At 66.5% G+C, this 16,810-nt stretch overlaps 2 protein-coding genes across 13 annotated transcripts in view; one reads left to right on the plus strand and one right to left on the minus strand.

Moving 5' to 3' along the window:
- The window catches only part of NUP188 (nucleoporin 188), a 52,510-nt gene extending 51,921 nt beyond the window's left edge, over window positions 1-589 (plus strand). For all 7 annotated transcript variants that reach the window (XR_016225798.1, XR_016225802.1, XM_051838506.3 and 4 more), the window contains one exon: window positions 86-589. Coding sequence is in view for 5 of the 7 variants with exons in the window: in XM_051838506.3 (XP_051694466.3) it covers window positions 86-262 (177 nt within the window). In the remaining 2 variants the exon portion in view is untranslated. The remainder of the gene's footprint in view (window positions 1-85) is intronic.
- Window positions 590-1,153: 564 nt separating this feature from the next.
- On the minus strand, window positions 1,154-15,187 carry SH3GLB2 (SH3 domain containing GRB2 like, endophilin B2). 6 transcript variants are annotated; one of them, XM_070057779.2, is made up of 13 exons: window positions 14,983-15,187; window positions 12,172-12,313; window positions 11,813-11,941; window positions 6,011-6,144; window positions 5,826-5,918; window positions 4,312-4,374; window positions 3,561-3,707; window positions 3,230-3,253; window positions 2,919-3,008; window positions 2,603-2,703; window positions 2,381-2,395; window positions 2,017-2,257; window positions 1,154-1,862 (listed from the first exon to the last, which is right to left on the minus strand). In XM_070057779.2, exons 1-13 carry the CDS (start codon window positions 15,043-15,045, stop codon window positions 1,755-1,757), a joined length of 1,350 nt encoding a protein of 449 aa, XP_069913880.1. In that variant the 5' UTR covers window positions 15,046-15,187; the 3' UTR covers window positions 1,154-1,754. The 6 variants fall into 6 exon arrangements, with proteins under 6 accessions (XP_069913880.1, XP_069913885.1, XP_069913886.1 ...); XM_070057784.2 differs by lacking the exon at window positions 2,381-2,395 and having other exon boundaries at window positions 14,983-15,186; XM_070057785.2 differs by lacking the exon at window positions 3,561-3,707 and having other exon boundaries at window positions 14,983-15,185.
- Between the last annotated feature and the right edge of the window lie 1,623 nt (window positions 15,188-16,810).

Genomic DNA, 16,810 nt, shown 5'->3' on the forward strand with positions numbered 1-16,810 from the left:
TGCTGCTGATATGGGTGGGCCGGCCGGGGAGGAGCCTGTGGGTGCGGCCGAGGGGCCAGGTCTCATCCGCCACCTTCTTTCACAGAGCACGCTGCTGTCCAGCCTCTCGCGCTACTTCCGCCGCGGGGCTCCCAGCTCCCCTGCTACTGGCGTCCTGCCCTCACCGCAGGGCAGGTCCACCTCCGGCTCCAAGGCCAGCCCCGAGAGCCAGGAGCCGCTCATCCAGCTGGTGCAAGCCTTCGTCCGGCACGTGCAGAGATAGGGCGGCCGAGCGCTGCCCCCGGCTCCTCCACCCGCTCCCCAGAGTTGCCAGGACTCCGGCCACTGCCTGCTGACATTATTTTTGTAATAAAGAGGTCAACAGCAGGGGCGGGGAGCCGCGCGGCCGCTGTGCACGGGCCTCGTTCAGAGTGCCGGTGCGGGCCTTGGAGCATTCCTCAGCTGCCGGCCACCGAGGCCAGCCCAGGGTCCCTGCCGCCCCGGGCGGGCCGTGTGCACGGGTTTGCAGATGCTTTCCAGGATCTATTGTTGCAGTTTTTGGTAATACTGTGGTCTATTTATACAAATATTAAAATACTGTTTATAGACAGCTGTGTGACACGTGCCTTCAAAGCCTTTGGCCCAGGTGGGATATTGCCTGCTCATCAACTCGCACACCTTCCAGTCACGGCCCGTTTCCTCAGCCTGCCCGGGTTCTGCCTCGGCTTCCCCTCGCTGCCCAGCGGCTGTGCTGTCGGTGTGGCCACTCTATTCCTGTTTAGCGTGATGCCCCCGCCTGCCTCACCCTGGACCCCCCCACCCAGAGCCATTTAAAACCTGCTGTCACGTGAGGTTTCAGTAGTCAGGCCGACCTGGGCTTGAGTCCCTGCTTAGCCACTTGCCAGGTGTGGGACCTCGAGGCGGCGGCCATTCTCACCTGCATAATGTGGACAGGGCAGCGTGGGGGCGTGAGGCGTGGCCTCGCTCCTCCCCACCAGGCAGACTCTGCAGGGCCCCCAGTCTGCACTAGAGGGCTCGCAGGGCAGGACGGCCATGAGAGGCACAGCTTCCTGGCTCACTGCCGTACGTCCCCACCAACCAGGAGTGGGCCAGACGTGCGGCCTCCACTGTTCCCCTCCTCGGGGCTGTGCCTCCCGACAGGAGCCCAGGCAGCTCGCACACGAAGGAGGGTTTATTGTTTGCCACTGGCTGGAGAGCAGACAGGCAGAAGTAGAAATGTCTGTTAAAAAGTGAGTGGGGCGTGGAGAGCGAAGGCTGCAGCCACCAGCTTGGCGTGAGCTGGGAGGTGGGGGGAGGGTAGCACCGGGCAGGCACTGCGCCGGGGCCCGACCCCGTCTCTTGCCAGGGTGTCCCCTCCAGGAGGGGCAGTACCCAGGCCCCAGGGGCTGCCAGGGCACAGCTGGCCTCACGGCTGTCCCCCTTCTCGGCTTCTGGCAGATAAGGGCAGGTCTCTCTTGTGCCCCTCACCCCGCCGGCTTCCTGGGCGCCCGCGGCTGCCCCAGTCTGGCTGAAGTGCTGGGGCCCCTCCTCCTAGCAGGAGCTGGGAGGGCCGGACTGCTGGGGGGCGGGGTGCAGGCAGGGGCTGGGCTCCAGAACCGTAGGTCAGAAGCGGGGCTGGCAGAGGCAGGGACCATTCAGCCTCTCGGGCTCCCTCACAGCAGGATGACCAGGGGCGTGGCAGGGTGGGTCAGTCCCACCAGAGCAGCTGCGCAGCGCAGTGTCCGTCCGTGCTCTCCTGCCCGGGCCGGGGGCGCTTAGCTGAGCAGCTCCAAGTAGGTGACGGGGACCTTGCCCTTCTTGTTGCCTCTCTCGCCAATGAGCCAGTCGGGGTCCATGCCAGGCAGGCTGTAGACGGTGATGAGCTGGGGGAGGGCAGAGGCAGCTCACAGCCTGGCCCCGGTGCCCGGCGTTCACTTCCACAGACAGGGACAGCTCCCCCCCCCTTCGCTGCAGACAGGCTGCAGGCCCAGTGCTGATCCCCATCCAGCCCCTTCCATGCTCCTGGCCTGGGCCTACCTCGTCAGCCAGCAGGGCCAGCTCACTGCTGTCCGCCGCCTCGTAGTCGTACAGCACCCGGGCCTTGCGGGTCCCGCTGGCGGGGGGCGCCACCTCCTCCAGGCAGAGTGCTGCCTCCCCCGGAGGGGCCAGGCCGGCCACTGAGGGCACCACGGGCATGGTGGCCGCGGCGGTGGTGGGCGAGGTGCTGCTCAGGGGAGGGGAGGCAGGCTCCGTGGTGCCCACAAACGTGCCTGGGAATCTGGGGGGAGGGAGCGTTTCAGGAGCCAGGCCCCACGGGAGTCCCACGTGCCCACCAAGACGCGCAGGAGCAGGGCCCGCCTCCGGCCCCAGGAGGTGCCTCCCAGCTACCCCAGCTACTCACATGGCACCCTGGGAGCTGGCAGCACAGAGAGGAAGCAAAGTGGGAAAAGGGTGAGATGGCCCCGCCCCCTGGCCCTGGCGTCCCCCAGCCCAGGCGGTCTCTAGAAACTGCTCCCCAGGCGCCTGGGGGAGTGCCCACCACACAGGGGCCCAGGCTGGTCTGTACCGTGGGGTGCTCAGGGTCTGGGAGCTAGGGGACCCGGGGCTCGGCCTGCGTCCACACCTGCCCAGCTGCTTCTGCAGGTCTAGCATGTGACGGTAGCACTGCGCGTAGTAGGTCGTCTGTGACTTGACGAACTCGTGGAGGCAGCGGAGGTGGTTCACCTGTGGGGAGGACGCGGTGCCTGTCCGACCTCACGCCCCGGGCCAGGGAGCCCGCGGGACAAAACCTCCACCCTCCCCAGCCAGACCCCAGCCCCGTGTTCCCGCGTGTTCCACACCAGCACCCACTCTGGCGGGGGAGGACCGCCCTGCCCCTCTCCTGAGACCCTGGTCACTGCCCACCCGGGGGGCGGTCTGGGGTGCAAGGGTGGGCTCACATGAGTGCTGCTGATCCCCTCCAACAGCAGCCGGGTCACTTCCGCCTGCCGGTCAAACTCCGTCTGGGCCACTCGGAGCTCCTGCTCAGCCTGGGCGGGGCAGGACAGTCAGCGCCAGCACCGGCTGCCCTGCTCCCACCAGGTCCACGCCTGGAGCCCCCAACGGGTCGCCCTGGGGGCAGGCCCTCCCCCTCCCCCCTCCAGGGAAGGCTGCCCCAGCGCAGGGCACAACCCAAGCCACAAACACCCAATTCCACAGCAGGAGGTACGTCTGGGCCCCGCCCCCCAGCACCGCCGTGGCCCCACCTCACCTTGTCCACCTCATCGTTCCAAAGCTGCAGAGACCACAACGGTAGGGTGAGCGGGAGGGGAGTGGAGGGTGGCCAGGACCCAGGGTCCAGGCCAGCCCCAGCGCCCCGGGACCCGACCCCTGCCCCCCACCCGGCCTGGCCAGGAGCTGAGCTTGGCACCAGGCCTGGCATGGCAGCAGGGGTCTGGCAGCCAGAGCGTCGACATGCCACATGCGGGGAGGGGCCGGCCAGCGGGGGGCCTGCTGCGCCTCTCCTACGGCACCAGCCCTCCGTCCCCCCCGTGAGTCCTGGCAAGGGCTGGGGGCTGGGCGGCCTGGGCCAGTCACTGAACCTGTCTGTCCTCCGGCAGGGAAAGGCAGCCTTGGGCCGGGGTCACACTGGGGGCCAGTGGCAAAAGAAAGCCACAGGGCGGCCTCCACCCTCCAGGCTGCTTCTTCCGCTCGGCCCGGGGAGGGGGGCGGGCAGTGTCCTCCAGAGTCTACAGGAGAAAGAACCCCTCCCCAGCCACCACGTAGGAGACCTGACCCGGGACAGCAGCCTGGAACAGACGGCAGGGCCAGGCCCCGTGCCCCAGCGCCAGATGGGCCCACACGGGGAGCAGCCCGCACGCGGGACTCGCCAGGCGTGCTGGGCAGAAGGGCAGCGCGGTGGGGACGGGCAGGGGGCCCACGCAGCTCCCCAGCCCGGAGCCAGCCCTGCCCACCTCCTGCCCCACCCCTCAGGCCTTGCCTGAGCCTCCACCCAGCTCCCGACACCCTCAGCTGTGCTACACAGGTGGCTGGCCACGCCGGCGGCCATCGCCGTCCCCTGCCTAGGGGTCTGTGAGGTGGGGAAGACCGACCCACCCCGGACTGCCATCAGGGGCGGTGGGGGAGGGGGTGCAGGCAGACCCTCAGGTCCCCTGCGGAGGGCGCAGTGCCGTCCTAGGCTCACCACACTGCGCGGTGCAGCTGGGAGGACCGGGCCAGGGGCAGGCACGGGCAGGGCTGCTTCCCGTCAGCGCCCCGGCCTCACCTGCCGCTCCTGGTCCCCAGGCGGTCAGGGCAGTGGTGCAGGGTGGGCACGGGGGCGGGGGCGCTTACCGCGGAGGCGCTGGCCGAGAGAATGTAATTACGAGGTCTAGTCTCCTGAAAGTCCGGCACCGTCTGGCGGGGAAGAGGTCACGGGGGCCGGGGTCACCCTGGGCCGGAGCTGGGGTCGAGGCCAGGAGGCCGCCCCAAGTCTCCCGGGGGAGCCAGGGACGAGGAGAGAGACCAACACCACACGGCCCCCGGTGCCCGCTCCGGCCACCTGGAGGTGAGGCGGCCAGGCAAGGACCCCGCGGGCGGGCATGCCGGGCGCCCGGGACAGATGCCCTGCTGTCCCAACACAGGCTGGGCCCGGCGCGCTTCTCCCGAGCCCCACTGGTGCCGGAAGGCCCCAGTCAGACCAACAGCACCGCCTGCCCGCCCCAGGCCCCTGCTCACACGATGAGTGACGGGCGGATGCATGGATGGACAGGGTGACAGGCTGTCAACATTTGCAAAAAGCTGACTCCCAGGCTCCGAGGCCTGCACCCCCAGGCCGGGCTCCCCGAGGGGGCTCTGGCGGGAGGCGAGCTGCTTGCAAAGGGCCCCAAGGCGGGGCCGGCCCGGGGCGCCCAGAAGCAGCACAGCACATGGGGCAGGTATACTCACATCTCCCTCACACTGAGCCAAGTTACCCAAAGCAGAACGCAAAGGAACAGAAACAGAGAGTTAGTGAGTCCACAGCGCGGGCAGGAGCGGCGCCCGGGGCCGGGGGCACCTGCCGCGCGCACTCGGGCCGCGGCGGGGTTGTCCACAGATGGCCTCGGGGGCCAGCAGCCTGGCCTCCTCGCCAGGCGGGGAAGAGGGGGCTGGTGCGGGCCACCCTGGCCACGCCCCCCGGGCCTGGACCTGACACATCGCGGCTCCTGCCACGGGCAGCGCAGACCCTCCGTGGCCCGGGGCTCCGTGGCCGCACTGTGGGAGAGGACGGCGGGGAAAGGCTGGGGCTGGTGCCGGGGCTGTCGGGGCAGCTGTGAGACTGCCTGGGCTGGGCGGGGGGCCTCCCTCCGTGGGGTGGGAGGTGGTGCCGAGGTCCCTGTACAGCCTGGCCGGCCAGGGCTGTGCTCACCTCAGGCCCGGCCCTCCCATGGCCGGCCCAGCCCTGGTCAGGGGTCCGGTGCTGTGTCCCTCGGCCCGGCCAGGCAGGGCTGCGCTGAGGGAGCGCAGGGCGGCCCTGCACGAGGCTTCCCCGCACCATCAGGGGCCCAGCGTTGAAGCAGCAGGTGGGGGAGTTAGTTGAGGGGGAGCCATGCCCGGGCGGAGCTGGGGGAGCATCCAGGGAGCAGGGGCGAGGGCATGCGAGACCCTAGCTGCTGCCGCGGGCTCAGAGGGGACCTGGGCCCGGCTCGGGCATGCTGGGGGGGGGGTGAACGCTTCCCTGGGTCCCGGAGCTCTGGGGCCACCAGGCTTCCCCGGGGGTGGGCACGCGGCGAGGCCCGCTGGCCCAGTGCCACTCCCAGGCCAAGGTTGGGGCTGCGGCCTTGCGGCGCACCAGGGCCCTTCACGCCGGAGGGGGCGGGGACACGCACCGTGGCTTTGGCCTCGGCGGCCTTGGCTTTCTTCAGCCGAGCCTTGCAGGCGTCCAGGTCCAGCCGGCGGTTGTGCAGGAGCCGCCTCTCCTTCTGCGCGGTGGGGAACGGGCGCCGGTGAGGCCCTGGGCAGCCCAGGACGCCCCGGGGCTTCCCGGGGAGCAGGGCGGCCGCAGGCCCCTCACCGAAATCGTCTTCCAGTCCCCCTCCAGGAAGTCACGCAGGGGCGTGAGGAAGCTGAGCGAGGCCGCGTGCGTGAAGTCCCTCTCGGCCGCCCCCAGGCGTTTCTCGGCTTCCGACACCTTGACCAGCGTCTTCCCTGAGAGACGGGGTGGAGGTGAGGCCGAGGCCGGGCCGCCGGGCCGCCGGGCAGGCTCGAGCCACCAGCTCGCCAGCCGGCCGGGAGTCCAGCCTCCGAATGCCTGCGGCGTTAAAAAGCACAGGGGAGCGAACCTTCCAGGATGTCGGCTGAGGAGCCCGGCAAAGCCTCCCCCGGAAGCGACATAAAACAGCACGAGGGGGGGGGGGGGCAGGGCCTGGGGTCGCGTCTGCCGTCGTCCAGCCCAGGGGGTAGCGGGGGGCCCGGGTCCCTGCCACCCACATCAGACACCTGCAGGGTTTCTGGCTCCTGGCTTTGGCCTGGCCCGACCCTCTCCCTCTCCCTCTCTCTTTCTGCCTTTAAAAAAAAATTGCCAGAATCACCCATTTCTGGGCGGCGCTGTGGCACAGGCTAAGCCTCCGCCTGCAGCGCCGGCATCCCGTATGGGCGCTGGTTTGAGTCCCAGCTGCTCCTCTTCTGATCCAGCTCCCTGCTGATGCACCTGGGACGGCAGCAGAAGATGGCCCGAGTGCTTGGGTCCCTGCGCCCACCTGGGAGACCCGGAAGAAGCTCCTGGCTCCCGGCTTCAGACTGGCCCAGCTCCGGCCGTTGTGGCCATCTGGGGAGTAGGCCAGCGGATTCTCTGTCCCCCCCACCCCCCGTCTGTAACTATACCTCTAAGTAAACAAATCTTAAAACAACAAAAAACATCCACTTCTGAACTGTGAAAATGGTCCAAAGACAAAAAGCAAACTGAAGCATTTATTCAAGAAAACCGTGACCCTGCGAGGGGAGTTGTCCTGGCCTTGGGGCTGCAGCCGCGCCTCCCAGGGGCCAGCCTGCCCCGCCGCACCGCAAAGCCCTCAGCAGCCATGCTGCCGGCTGGAACACACCACACACTGCCAGAGGCTGCAGGAGGCAGTGCCGGAGGCTGCGCACCCTCGGGAGGGGGGGGCACAGCTAGGAGCACCTCGGGAGAGGGGGGGCACAGCTAGGAGCACCCTGGGGAGGGGGGGCACAGCTAGGAGCACCCTGGGGAGGTGGGGGGGCACAGCTAGGAGCATCCTGGGGAGAGGGGGGGCACAGCTAGGAGCATCCTGGGGAGAGGGGGGAGCACAGCTAGGAGCACCTCGGGAGAGGGGGGAGCACAGCTAGGAGCACCTCGGGAGGGGGGAGCACAGCTAGGAGCACCTGGGGAGAGACGGGGGGGGGAGCCCCAGCCACGTAGCCAGCCTCGGCTGCAGGGAGCGAGGCTGGCAGGCGGTGGCGGCGCCGGCTATGAGCCTGTCCCCCGCTCCCACGCGTGCTGGCACAGCCCCCAGGCTCAGGAGACTCAGGCCCCGTCTCTGACGGCTCCCGGCAGACAACCCCGAGGGAGCAGGCTTCAGGATCTGAGCAGTCGTTTTTAAACTTTTTAAAGGTTCCTGGCCGGCGCCGTGGCTCACTTGGCTAATCCTCCACCTGCGGCGCCGGCATCCCATATGGGTGCCGGATTCTGTCCCGGTTGCCCCTCTTCCAGGCCAGCTCTCTGCTGTGGCCCGGGAGTGCAGTGGAGGATGGCCCAAGTGCTTGGGTCCTGCACCCCATGGGAGACCAGGAGAAGCACCTGGCTCCTGGCTACGGATCAGCACAGCGCTGGCCATGGCGGCCATCTGGAGGGTGAACCAACTGAAGGAAGACCTTTCTCTCTCTCTCTCTCTCTCTCTCTCTCACTGTCTAACTCTATCTGTCAAATAAAAAAATAAATAAAGGTTCCTTTTTATTTGACAGGCAGAGTTACGGGGGGGGAGAGAGAGAGAGAGAGGAGGTAGAGGGGACAGGGGAGGGGAGAGGGGAGGGGAGAGGGGAGAGGGGAGAGGGGCAGGGGAGGGGGGAGAGGGGAGAGGGGCAGGGGAGGGGGACAGGGGAGGGGGGCAGGGGAGGGGATAGGGGAGGGGAGAGGGGAGAGGGGAGAGGGCAGGGGAGAGGGGAGAGGAGAGCGGAGAGGGGAGAGGAGAGCGGAGAGGGGAGGGGAGAGGAGAGGGGAGAGGGCAGGGGAGAGGAGAGGGGAGGGGGGAGGGGGGAGCAAGCTTCCACGCTTGGTTTACTCCCGCATGGGCACGATGGCCGGGGACAGTCCAAGCTGAAGCTACTAGAAAGACAGAAATTAAACACTGACAACTCTGGGGCTGGAAGTACAGTAACTGAAAGGAAACACGAGCCAGCGGGGCCAGCGCCGGCCGGACACAGCAGGTCAAGCTGCTGCCCGTGACGCCAGCAGCCCACGTGAGCGCGGGTTCAAGCCCCGCCTCCCCCGCCTCTGCTCCTTGTAAGGCACAGAGGACGGCCCAGTGCGGGTCCCTGGCACACGTGTGGGGCCTGGAGGAGCTCCTGGCTTCAGCCTTGGGAGTGAACGAGTGGATGGGAGACCTCTCTCACACACACTGGTGCACAGGTAACCACAGTGACCACAGAAGGCCCGCAGAGTTCACTGAAAATACAAAATGCAAGAAAACTGCATAGATTCCAAATTTTTGCACCACACAGACTTCTATTCTAACTCAATTCCCACAGATCTTGAAGTAGCGTCATATGCTTTGTTTCTTTTTTCTCTCAGTTACTTAAGACAGCTGCACACAACAATAATGTGTAATCCTCTGTAGGACTTAGGGCGGTACCGCTGGCAGGCAGGGGAGGGGCTGGTGCCGTGGCTGGGGGCATCCACACGGGCACAGGTTCCTACCCGACTGCTCCACTAGCTCCCTGCCAACGACGTGGGAAACGCAGCGGCAGACGGCAGCGGCAGACACCCACCCGCGTGGGAGACCCAGAGGAAGCTCCTGGCTCCTGGCTGTGGCCTGGCCCAGCTCCGGCCACGGCGGCCATCTGGTAAACCAGCACAGAACACACATCCCATGTTCTGCCCTACATGTGGGGGCCGAAGTTAAAAAGAAGAAACTTCAACAAAACGAAGAAATAAAAACGTCCCTCTGGGGGCAGGCACTGTGGCTCGGCAGGTGGAGCTGCAGCGTGGATGCCTGCAACCCGTCTTCCCGGGCGCGTCAGCAGGGAGCGGGACAGGGAGCGGAGCCGCCGGGGCTCTAACTGGGCGCTCCCGTCGGGTGCTGGAGCCACAAGCGGCAGCCTAGCCCAGCACACAACGCCGGCACCGGGGCGCCCACGTCCTGTATCGGGGTTCTGGTTTGAGCCCCAGCTTGCTGCCGGTGCACTTGGGAAGCAGAAGGTGACGGGCTCAGGGCCTGGGTCCCTGTCGTCCACGCGGGTGTCCCGCACGGATTTCCAGACTCCTGGATCCGGTCTGGCCCAGACCTGAGCGTTGTGGCCACTTGGGGAGTGAATCAGTGGATAGAGAGAGATGTCTCTCTGTCTCTTCCTCTCTCAATGCTACTGACTTTCAAATAAATAAATCTTTTTAAAAATTACACTAAAAGAAAACCGTAAAATATAAAAGAAGGCAACAGGGGCGGAACAAAATGAACTGAAACAGTAAAATGGCATGTGTAAACCCAACCACAACACTGAATGTGAACGGACTAAACACTCCAGTCAACAGGCAAAGACCGTCGTGTGTGTGTGTGTGTGTGTGTGTTTCAAGATTATTTATTATTTGAAAAGTGGAGAGGCAGAGGCAGAGGCAGAGAGAGAGAGAGAGGGAGGGAGAGAGAGAGGGAGGGAGGGAGAGAGGTCTTCCATCCAAGGGTTCACTACCCAATGGCCACAACAGCTGGAGCTGGGCTGACTGAAGCCAGGAGCCAGGAGCTTCTTCTGGGTCTCCCACACGGGTGCAGGGGCCCAAGGACTTAGGCCATCGTCTACTGCTTTCCCAGGCCACAGCAGGGAGCTGGATCGGAAGTGGAGCAGCCAGGACTCGAACCAGTGCCCATACGGGATGCGGGCACTGCAGGCAGCGGCTTTACCCGCTATGCCACAGTGCCGGCCCCCCCTTGGTGATTTCTTAAAAGGTTAAATGCAACTTCACCGTGTGGCTTGGCCATCCCACTCCTGGCACACGCCCAGAAGTGAAAATGTGCGGGCACTCGGCCGAGTGGGCAAGCCGCCACTTGAGACATCTGCGAGCCACGTGGGAATGCACGGGTTCCAGTCCCGGTGCTGTTCCTGATTCCGGCTTCCGGCTAACAGGCACCTGGGAGGAAGCGATGATGGCCTGAGTCGTTAGTTCCTGCCACCCACGTGGAAGCCGGCACAGAGCTGCCGGTTCCTGGCATTCGCCTGGCTCAGCCCTGGCTGCTGAGGGCACCAGGGAGTAAAGCGACACATGAGAAACTCAGCTCTGTCTGCCTTTCAGATAAAGACTAATTCTTACAGAGGAGACACGGGACGCCCTCAGCCCCTGACCGGGTTCTGGCCCCAGCTCTGCCAGTGTGCACGTGGGAGGAGCAGGCGACGGCTGCCCCACGTGGGAGGCCCAGACTGCGCTGCCAAGCGCTGCCTGTGTGGGCATTCGGGCTGTTGCAGACGGAAGAGGTCTGCGTCTGCCTTTCAAATACATTTTAAAAAAATATTTATTATTTATTTGAAAGGCAGAATTACAGAGTGAGAGACTGATGTTCCATCTACCGGTTCACTCCCCAAATGGCTGCATCAGCTGGGGCTGCGCCAGGCTGAAGCCAGGAGCCAGGAGCTCCTGGGTCTCCCGTGGGCGGCAGGGGCCCAAGCGCCTGGTCGTCTCCCGCTGCTTTCTCAGGCCATTAGCAACACCTGGATCAGAAGAGGGGCAGCCGGGACTCAATCCAATGCCCACCGGGATGCGGGTGCTGAGGGCAGCAGCTTAACCCCCTACACCACACCAGTCCCAGGAAAGCCTTCTGCTCCCGGGCAGTTTAGAAAGACACCCTGTGCATCACGCTCATACATACATACATAAGTCATATATATAACACATATAACACATATGTTACATATACATAACGTTCCAATTACATGAAATACTAGAAAGAAAACTGGGATGGCTGTTGGGCACAGCGACTGAGATGCCACCTGGGGGCCAGCGCTGTGGCACAGCGGGTTAAGCTGCCGCCTGCAGCACCGGCGTCCCATATGAGCACGGGTTTGAGTCCCGGCTGCTCCTCTTCCGATCCAGCCCCCTGCTAATGCGCCCTGAGGGGGAGGCAGCAGAGGAGGGCCCAGGTGCTTGGGCCCCTGTACCCACGCGAGAGACCAGAGGGAGCGTCTGGCTCGGGAGTGAAGCAGGGGATGGGAGATCTCTCTATTTCTGTTTCAAATAATAAATAAGTAAGTAAATAACTTGAATTGTGGAGGTTTATACAACCCTGCAACTCACTGATGGTCACTCAAGTCCACACCCAGAACAGGTGCACGGGACGCCACGGAAGTCTCACTCAAGAACATTTCAGAAAACCCACAGAGGCTCTTTCGGGGCTCTGATCAGCAGGTGGGACACCAGCCAGGAAGCCGAGCTGCATAAAGCTGTGACCTCATTAAACCCTGCACGCAAAGCCCAGTGGGTTCCGGAAGGATCCTGTGCACGGACTGAGATGGTCACGTTTAGAACGAACGCGGGTGCTGCCCGCAGGACTGCAAAACCAGCAGAGAGAGGGAGGGCAGGTGGGCTCTGGCCCAGCCGAGGGGAGGGAGGCAGAGGGCAGCAGCGGGCCCCCACCTCGGGGCCGCCGGGCGGCGCACTCACCGTACGGCGTGCTGGGCCCCAGCTCGCTGGCCGCCTCAGCCATGTACTGAGCCAGCAGCTCCCCGTTGGTGACCCGCGAGGGGACCTTCCTGTCCAGCTTCTCGTACAGGAACTCCTCCACCCGGGCGCCTGCGGGGAGACGAGACAGCAGCCAGAGCCACAGGGTTCTCCGCTCCAAGCCCGAGGCCGTGGCAGCAGCCACAGAGCCACTCGGGGCCGGGACACGGGGGCGGCTGCCTGAGGCCGCGCACTGGGCACCAGGCCCTGCCCGCAGACACACACCTCCGGCCGAGCCTGGCTCCCCACCTCCCCGGCCTCGGAGCCCCCAGCCGAGCCCCCGCCCGCCGGCGCCCACTCACTGGGGTTGGGCTGCAGCAGCACCTCCGTCTGCCGTAGGATCTTCTCTGTCCAGTTCTTGGTGCTGTCCGCCCGGGCCAGGAGGTTTTCAAAGTGGGCGTCCAGCTCGGTCTTCTCGGCCTGACCGAATTTCTCCTCCGTGAACTGTCGGGGCAGGGCCGAGGTGGGAGGGCTCAGGAGGAGGGGCGGGTGGCGGGGAAGGGAGGGGAGGATGCCCCTGGCCCCCCTGCCAGCCCGCCCCCCCAAGCCAGGGGCCAGGGTCAAGGCACTCGCCCTGCACACGACGTACGGGGGCTCCCGACGCTCAGTGGCCGCACCAGGCTGGAAAGCCACGGCCTGCTCGGCTCAGTGTGCCCCCGTGTGAGCCCGGCTGGCTGACGCTGGGCCTGGGGCCGTGACAGCCGTCGCCTGTCACCCCTAAGAATGCACAGCACCCCACTATCTGGTCCCACCTCGAGCGGTGGGGGGTCCTCGGAGCCCGACTCTGACTACAGGACTCAGAATCGAGTCTCAGGGGACAGACAGGTGCAGGCTCCCGGGGGCCGCAGGCCAGTGAGTGGGACGCGCGCGGCCCCCAGACCAGGGGCCGCGTCCCTGTCTCGTTCTGTGTGGCCTTGGGCAAACGGCTCTCCTTGGCTGCAGCGGGGGGCCAGGAAGCGCATCTCTGGCCCAGGCAGAGAGGGAACCTGGAGCTCGAGGCTGGGCTCGGTGTGGCCGCGGCGGCCGAGAGCCGACGGGTGGATGCCCAGTGCGTGGCTCTGGCTACCTGGTGTGCTGGCCGGGAGAGCAGCCCGAGGCCGCTCCCACCCCCACAGCGGGTCGGTCAAGCAGATGCTGCGTGAGGGGCAGAGCTGGCTGGTGTGGTCCGGGGGTCTGGAGACCCCTCCCGGAAGGCCTTGGCAGTGCTGATGTGCGCAGAGGCTGCAGGGAGCCCAGCAGCCATCAATTATGGAGCAGTGCTGGGCGCGGCACAGCCAGGGCCCGCAGCTCCCTGCCCCCAGCACCCCCCCCCTCCCCGGGACCGGCTGCCCCGGCTGCAGCCTCCTGCCAGGCTCACCTCACCTCTGCGGGTGCTGTGGGAGCCTCCTTCTCCAGATACGGAAACCAAGTCGCTCTGGGCCTCGGGTTCCCAGGGGGAGCAGAGGAGCAAGATCCCCCGGGAGCCCGGTGGGCGGTGTCCCCGTCCCCGGCGCCCAGAGGCCGCCCCCACCCTCGCCGTGGGTTCTCGGGGCTCCCACCCCGCACCCGGGCTTTCCCGGGCTTCCGCCCCACGTCCCCAGGCGGTGCCCCCGCCGCGAGCCGGCTCGTCTTACTAGCACCCTGCCACTAGTACTCACAGCACCAGCGCCCTCACTCCCGCCCCTCCCACCGCCACCTGGAACGCCCTCCCGGGACCCCCCCCTCGCTTTGCCAGGCAGCTCAGGGCCCCCCACCAGGAAGCCATCCCAGAACCTGGGGACCCTGTCCCTGCCCGCGGGGTGGGTGAGGCTCCTAAAGTCAGGCTGGGTACTTGCAGGGGGAGGAGCCGCCCTGCTGCCCACCCCGGGGCAGCCTGGCCCCAGACAGGTGCCCCCCGTGGCCCCTCCGCCCCGTTCCCGGTGAGAGGCGGCTCCCTGCAAGATGGCAACAGCAGGGGGTGGGCGTGCGCAGTCTGTTTATAAAGCTCCCAGCTCCCTCCTCCACCCGAGGCCTGGCCGCGCCGGCTCCCACTCCAGCCCAGGTGACCCCCGCGGGTCAGGTGGAGCGAGGCCCCAGCCCAGGCCTCCCCACTCCCGGGCCGAGCTGTAGCCGGAAACCGGCAGATCAGGTTCTTCCCGGAGGCGGGAGATAGTCCGGTTGCCATACCAACGCGGGCGGGTCCCCCACCCCTGCGGCCAGGGGCGGCTGTGGGGTGCTCTGGGGTGGGCTGGCCCACCAGGCTTGGGACACCAATCCTCAAAGGACCACGGCGCTCCCCAGTCCACACGGCTTCTGAGCGGCCAGGCTGGGGCCGGAGGACCAGGCTGGGCAGAGCCCCCGGCAAGGGCAGGGGCCACACCACAGGCCTGGCTCCCACACCCGCCCTCGGGGGCAGGCTGAGGTCGGCAGAAGGTGGCTTGCCCAAGGTCACAGGTGCAGGAGGAACCTCCCCAACCGCCCAGAGCCGGCTTTTCCTGCGCTCACCCCCACCTTGGAAGGGCAGACAACCCGTCCCACTTCTCAGACTGAGAAACCGAGGCCCAGCAGGCCTGAGCCCCTTCCCCAAGGTCACAGGGGGGCGCCATCGGCCCACAGCCGCCTCCAGCTCTTAACCGGGGCTGTAGCTGCCTCAGTTTCCCCCCTCGCCCTCCAGTGCACAGGCCAGAGTCCTATCTCGGCATCAGCGGCCTGGCCAGCTTCCAAGGAGGGGCACCTGTCCAGGCCCTCGCCCTTGCCCTAGCCCCAGGCCTGGGGAAGGAAACAGGCCGCCCGGGGAGCCATGGAGCATCCAGGCACGCGAAGGGGGCCTGGGGAGTCGCCGCACCCGCCCATTGCACAGGTGCAGACTGAGGCTCGGGGAAGGGGCCGTGCAGAACGTGCGCGCTGGGCCCCCGGCCTCCGAACGGCCCCCGCCCCACCCCAGGCCCGCATCACGGCTGGACAGGGCAGGGGCCAGGCCTGCGGCCAGGCAGCTGGGCCGGCCAGCCGGCAGGCTCGGGCACCTCCCTCCGGGCGGCGCAGGGGCTCCGCGGGGACGGGGGCAGCAGGCAGAGGAGGGGCGTCCCCGCGACCCCCGGCTCCCCGCCGCCCCACATCCGGGCCCCCCGGGCGCACGACTCGGCGCCAGGCCTCACCTGCACGGCCCGGGTGAAAAAGATGCCCGCGTCCGACGCCAGCTTCTTCATGTTGAAGTCCATGGTGCGGCCCGAGCGCAGCCGGCAACCCCGGCCTCGCGCCGCCGCCCGCACCCCGCCCACCTGCTGCCGGCGCCGTCCCCCGCGCGCACCGCCCGCAGCCGCCCCGGGGCCCGAGCGCGGGGCGGGGCGCGCGGCCGGGGCGGAGCTAGACGGGGGGCGGAGCCGGCCGGGGCCCGAGCGGGGGTGGGGCGGAGCCAGCGAAGGCGGAGCCAGCCGGGGGCGGAGCCGGCCAGCGGCCCGAGCGCGGGGCGGGGCGCGCGGCCGGGGCGGAGCCGGCCAGCGGCCCGAGCGCGGGGCGGGGCGGAGCCAGCGGGGGGCGGAGTCGGCCGGGGGGCCGGAGCGCGGGGCGGGGCGCGCGGCCGGGGCGGAGCCAGCGGGGGGCGGAGCCGGCCGGGGGCCCGAGCTCGGGGCGGGGCGGAGCCAGCGGGGGGCGGAGCCGGCCAGGGGCCCGAGCGCGGGGCGGAGCCGGTCGGGGGCGGAGGCCGCGCGGGAGCTCGCTGCTGCCCCCTGGCGGCCTCCGCCGGCCCGGCAGCTCTCCCGCCTGCTGGTGAGATTAACCAAAACCCTACACCCGTGCTGCCCGTAATTACACGCTATTTGCCATTTCGCTAATGCCGGCAAGTTGGCGGGGTGCATGGATTTCAAAGTACACCTGCCATTTGTTTTTGGTCAGCAGGGGTGTTAGTGCAGTGGACCCAGCCACCCCGGGACGCTCCCCTCCCACTTCTGATCCAGGCGTGCCTCCACCTCTGCTTCTGACCTGCTTAGGGTGCCTGGGAGGCAACCGACGATGGCTCGGGTGCCACCCACATGGGAGACCCCAGTGGAGTTCTGGGCTCCTGGCTTGGCCTGGCCCAGCCCTGGCTGTTGCAAGCACTTGGGGAAGAGAACCAGTGGATGGAAGATCTATTTTTCTCTTGATCACTCTGCCTTTTAAATGAATAAAAAATAAACATTTAACAAAAACCTACAGAAAGACCTCTCTTTCTGTAACTCTGCCTTTTTTTCCTTTTCAAAAATTTATTTATTTGAAAGTCAGAGTTAACAGAGAGAGAGAGAGAGAAAGAGAGAGAGTCTTCCATCTGCTGGTTCACTCCCCAGATGGCTACAACAGCCGGAGCTGTGCTGATCCAAAACCAGGAGCCAGGAGCTTCTTCTGGCTCTCCCACGCGGGTGCAGGGACCCAGCACTTGGGCCACCTTCTACTGCTTTCCCAAGCCACAGCAGAGAGCTGGATCAGAAGTGGAGCAGCCGGGACTTGAACCATCGCCCATATGGGATCCCAGCACTGCAGGTGGCGGCTTTACCTGCTGTGCCACAGCGCCGGCTGCATCAAATAAAATAAATCTGTTTTTTTTTAAATCTGCCTTTTAGCAATTTTGAAATACACATTACAGTGTTAGCTATGCTCACTGCAGCCGTTGGGGTCTCTTGCTGCCCCGCCTCACTGGTGCCTCTTCCTCTACCTGTCTACCTGCCCTGCCTCATCCAGAAGCTGCCCCCCCCATCTCTCCAGATCTTTTCCTGGGATTTCTTTCCCTGTGACCCTGGGTGACAACTGACTGGGTGAGGAGAGGCCAGCTGGGGACCTGCCCTCCACTGCTGGGGCTGGGAGAAACTCCGGCTCCCCAAAGTTGGGGGCTGGGGGCGGACGTGAAGAGGGGTCCCGGGGGGGGGTCTGGAGCCCAGTGAGGGAGGGAGGGAGGAGGAGACGCTATTGCTGGGGGGGAGGGCGGGGTCAGAGGGTGTGGGGGAGGGAGGAGTC

The sequence above is a fragment of the Oryctolagus cuniculus genome, chromosome 1 (genome assembly GCF_051225735.1).
Source record: "Oryctolagus cuniculus isolate XC-2025 breed Fujian yellow rabbit chromosome 1, ASM5122573v1, whole genome shotgun sequence".
In the NCBI taxonomy this organism is placed as follows: domain Eukaryota; kingdom Metazoa; phylum Chordata; class Mammalia; order Lagomorpha; family Leporidae; genus Oryctolagus; species Oryctolagus cuniculus.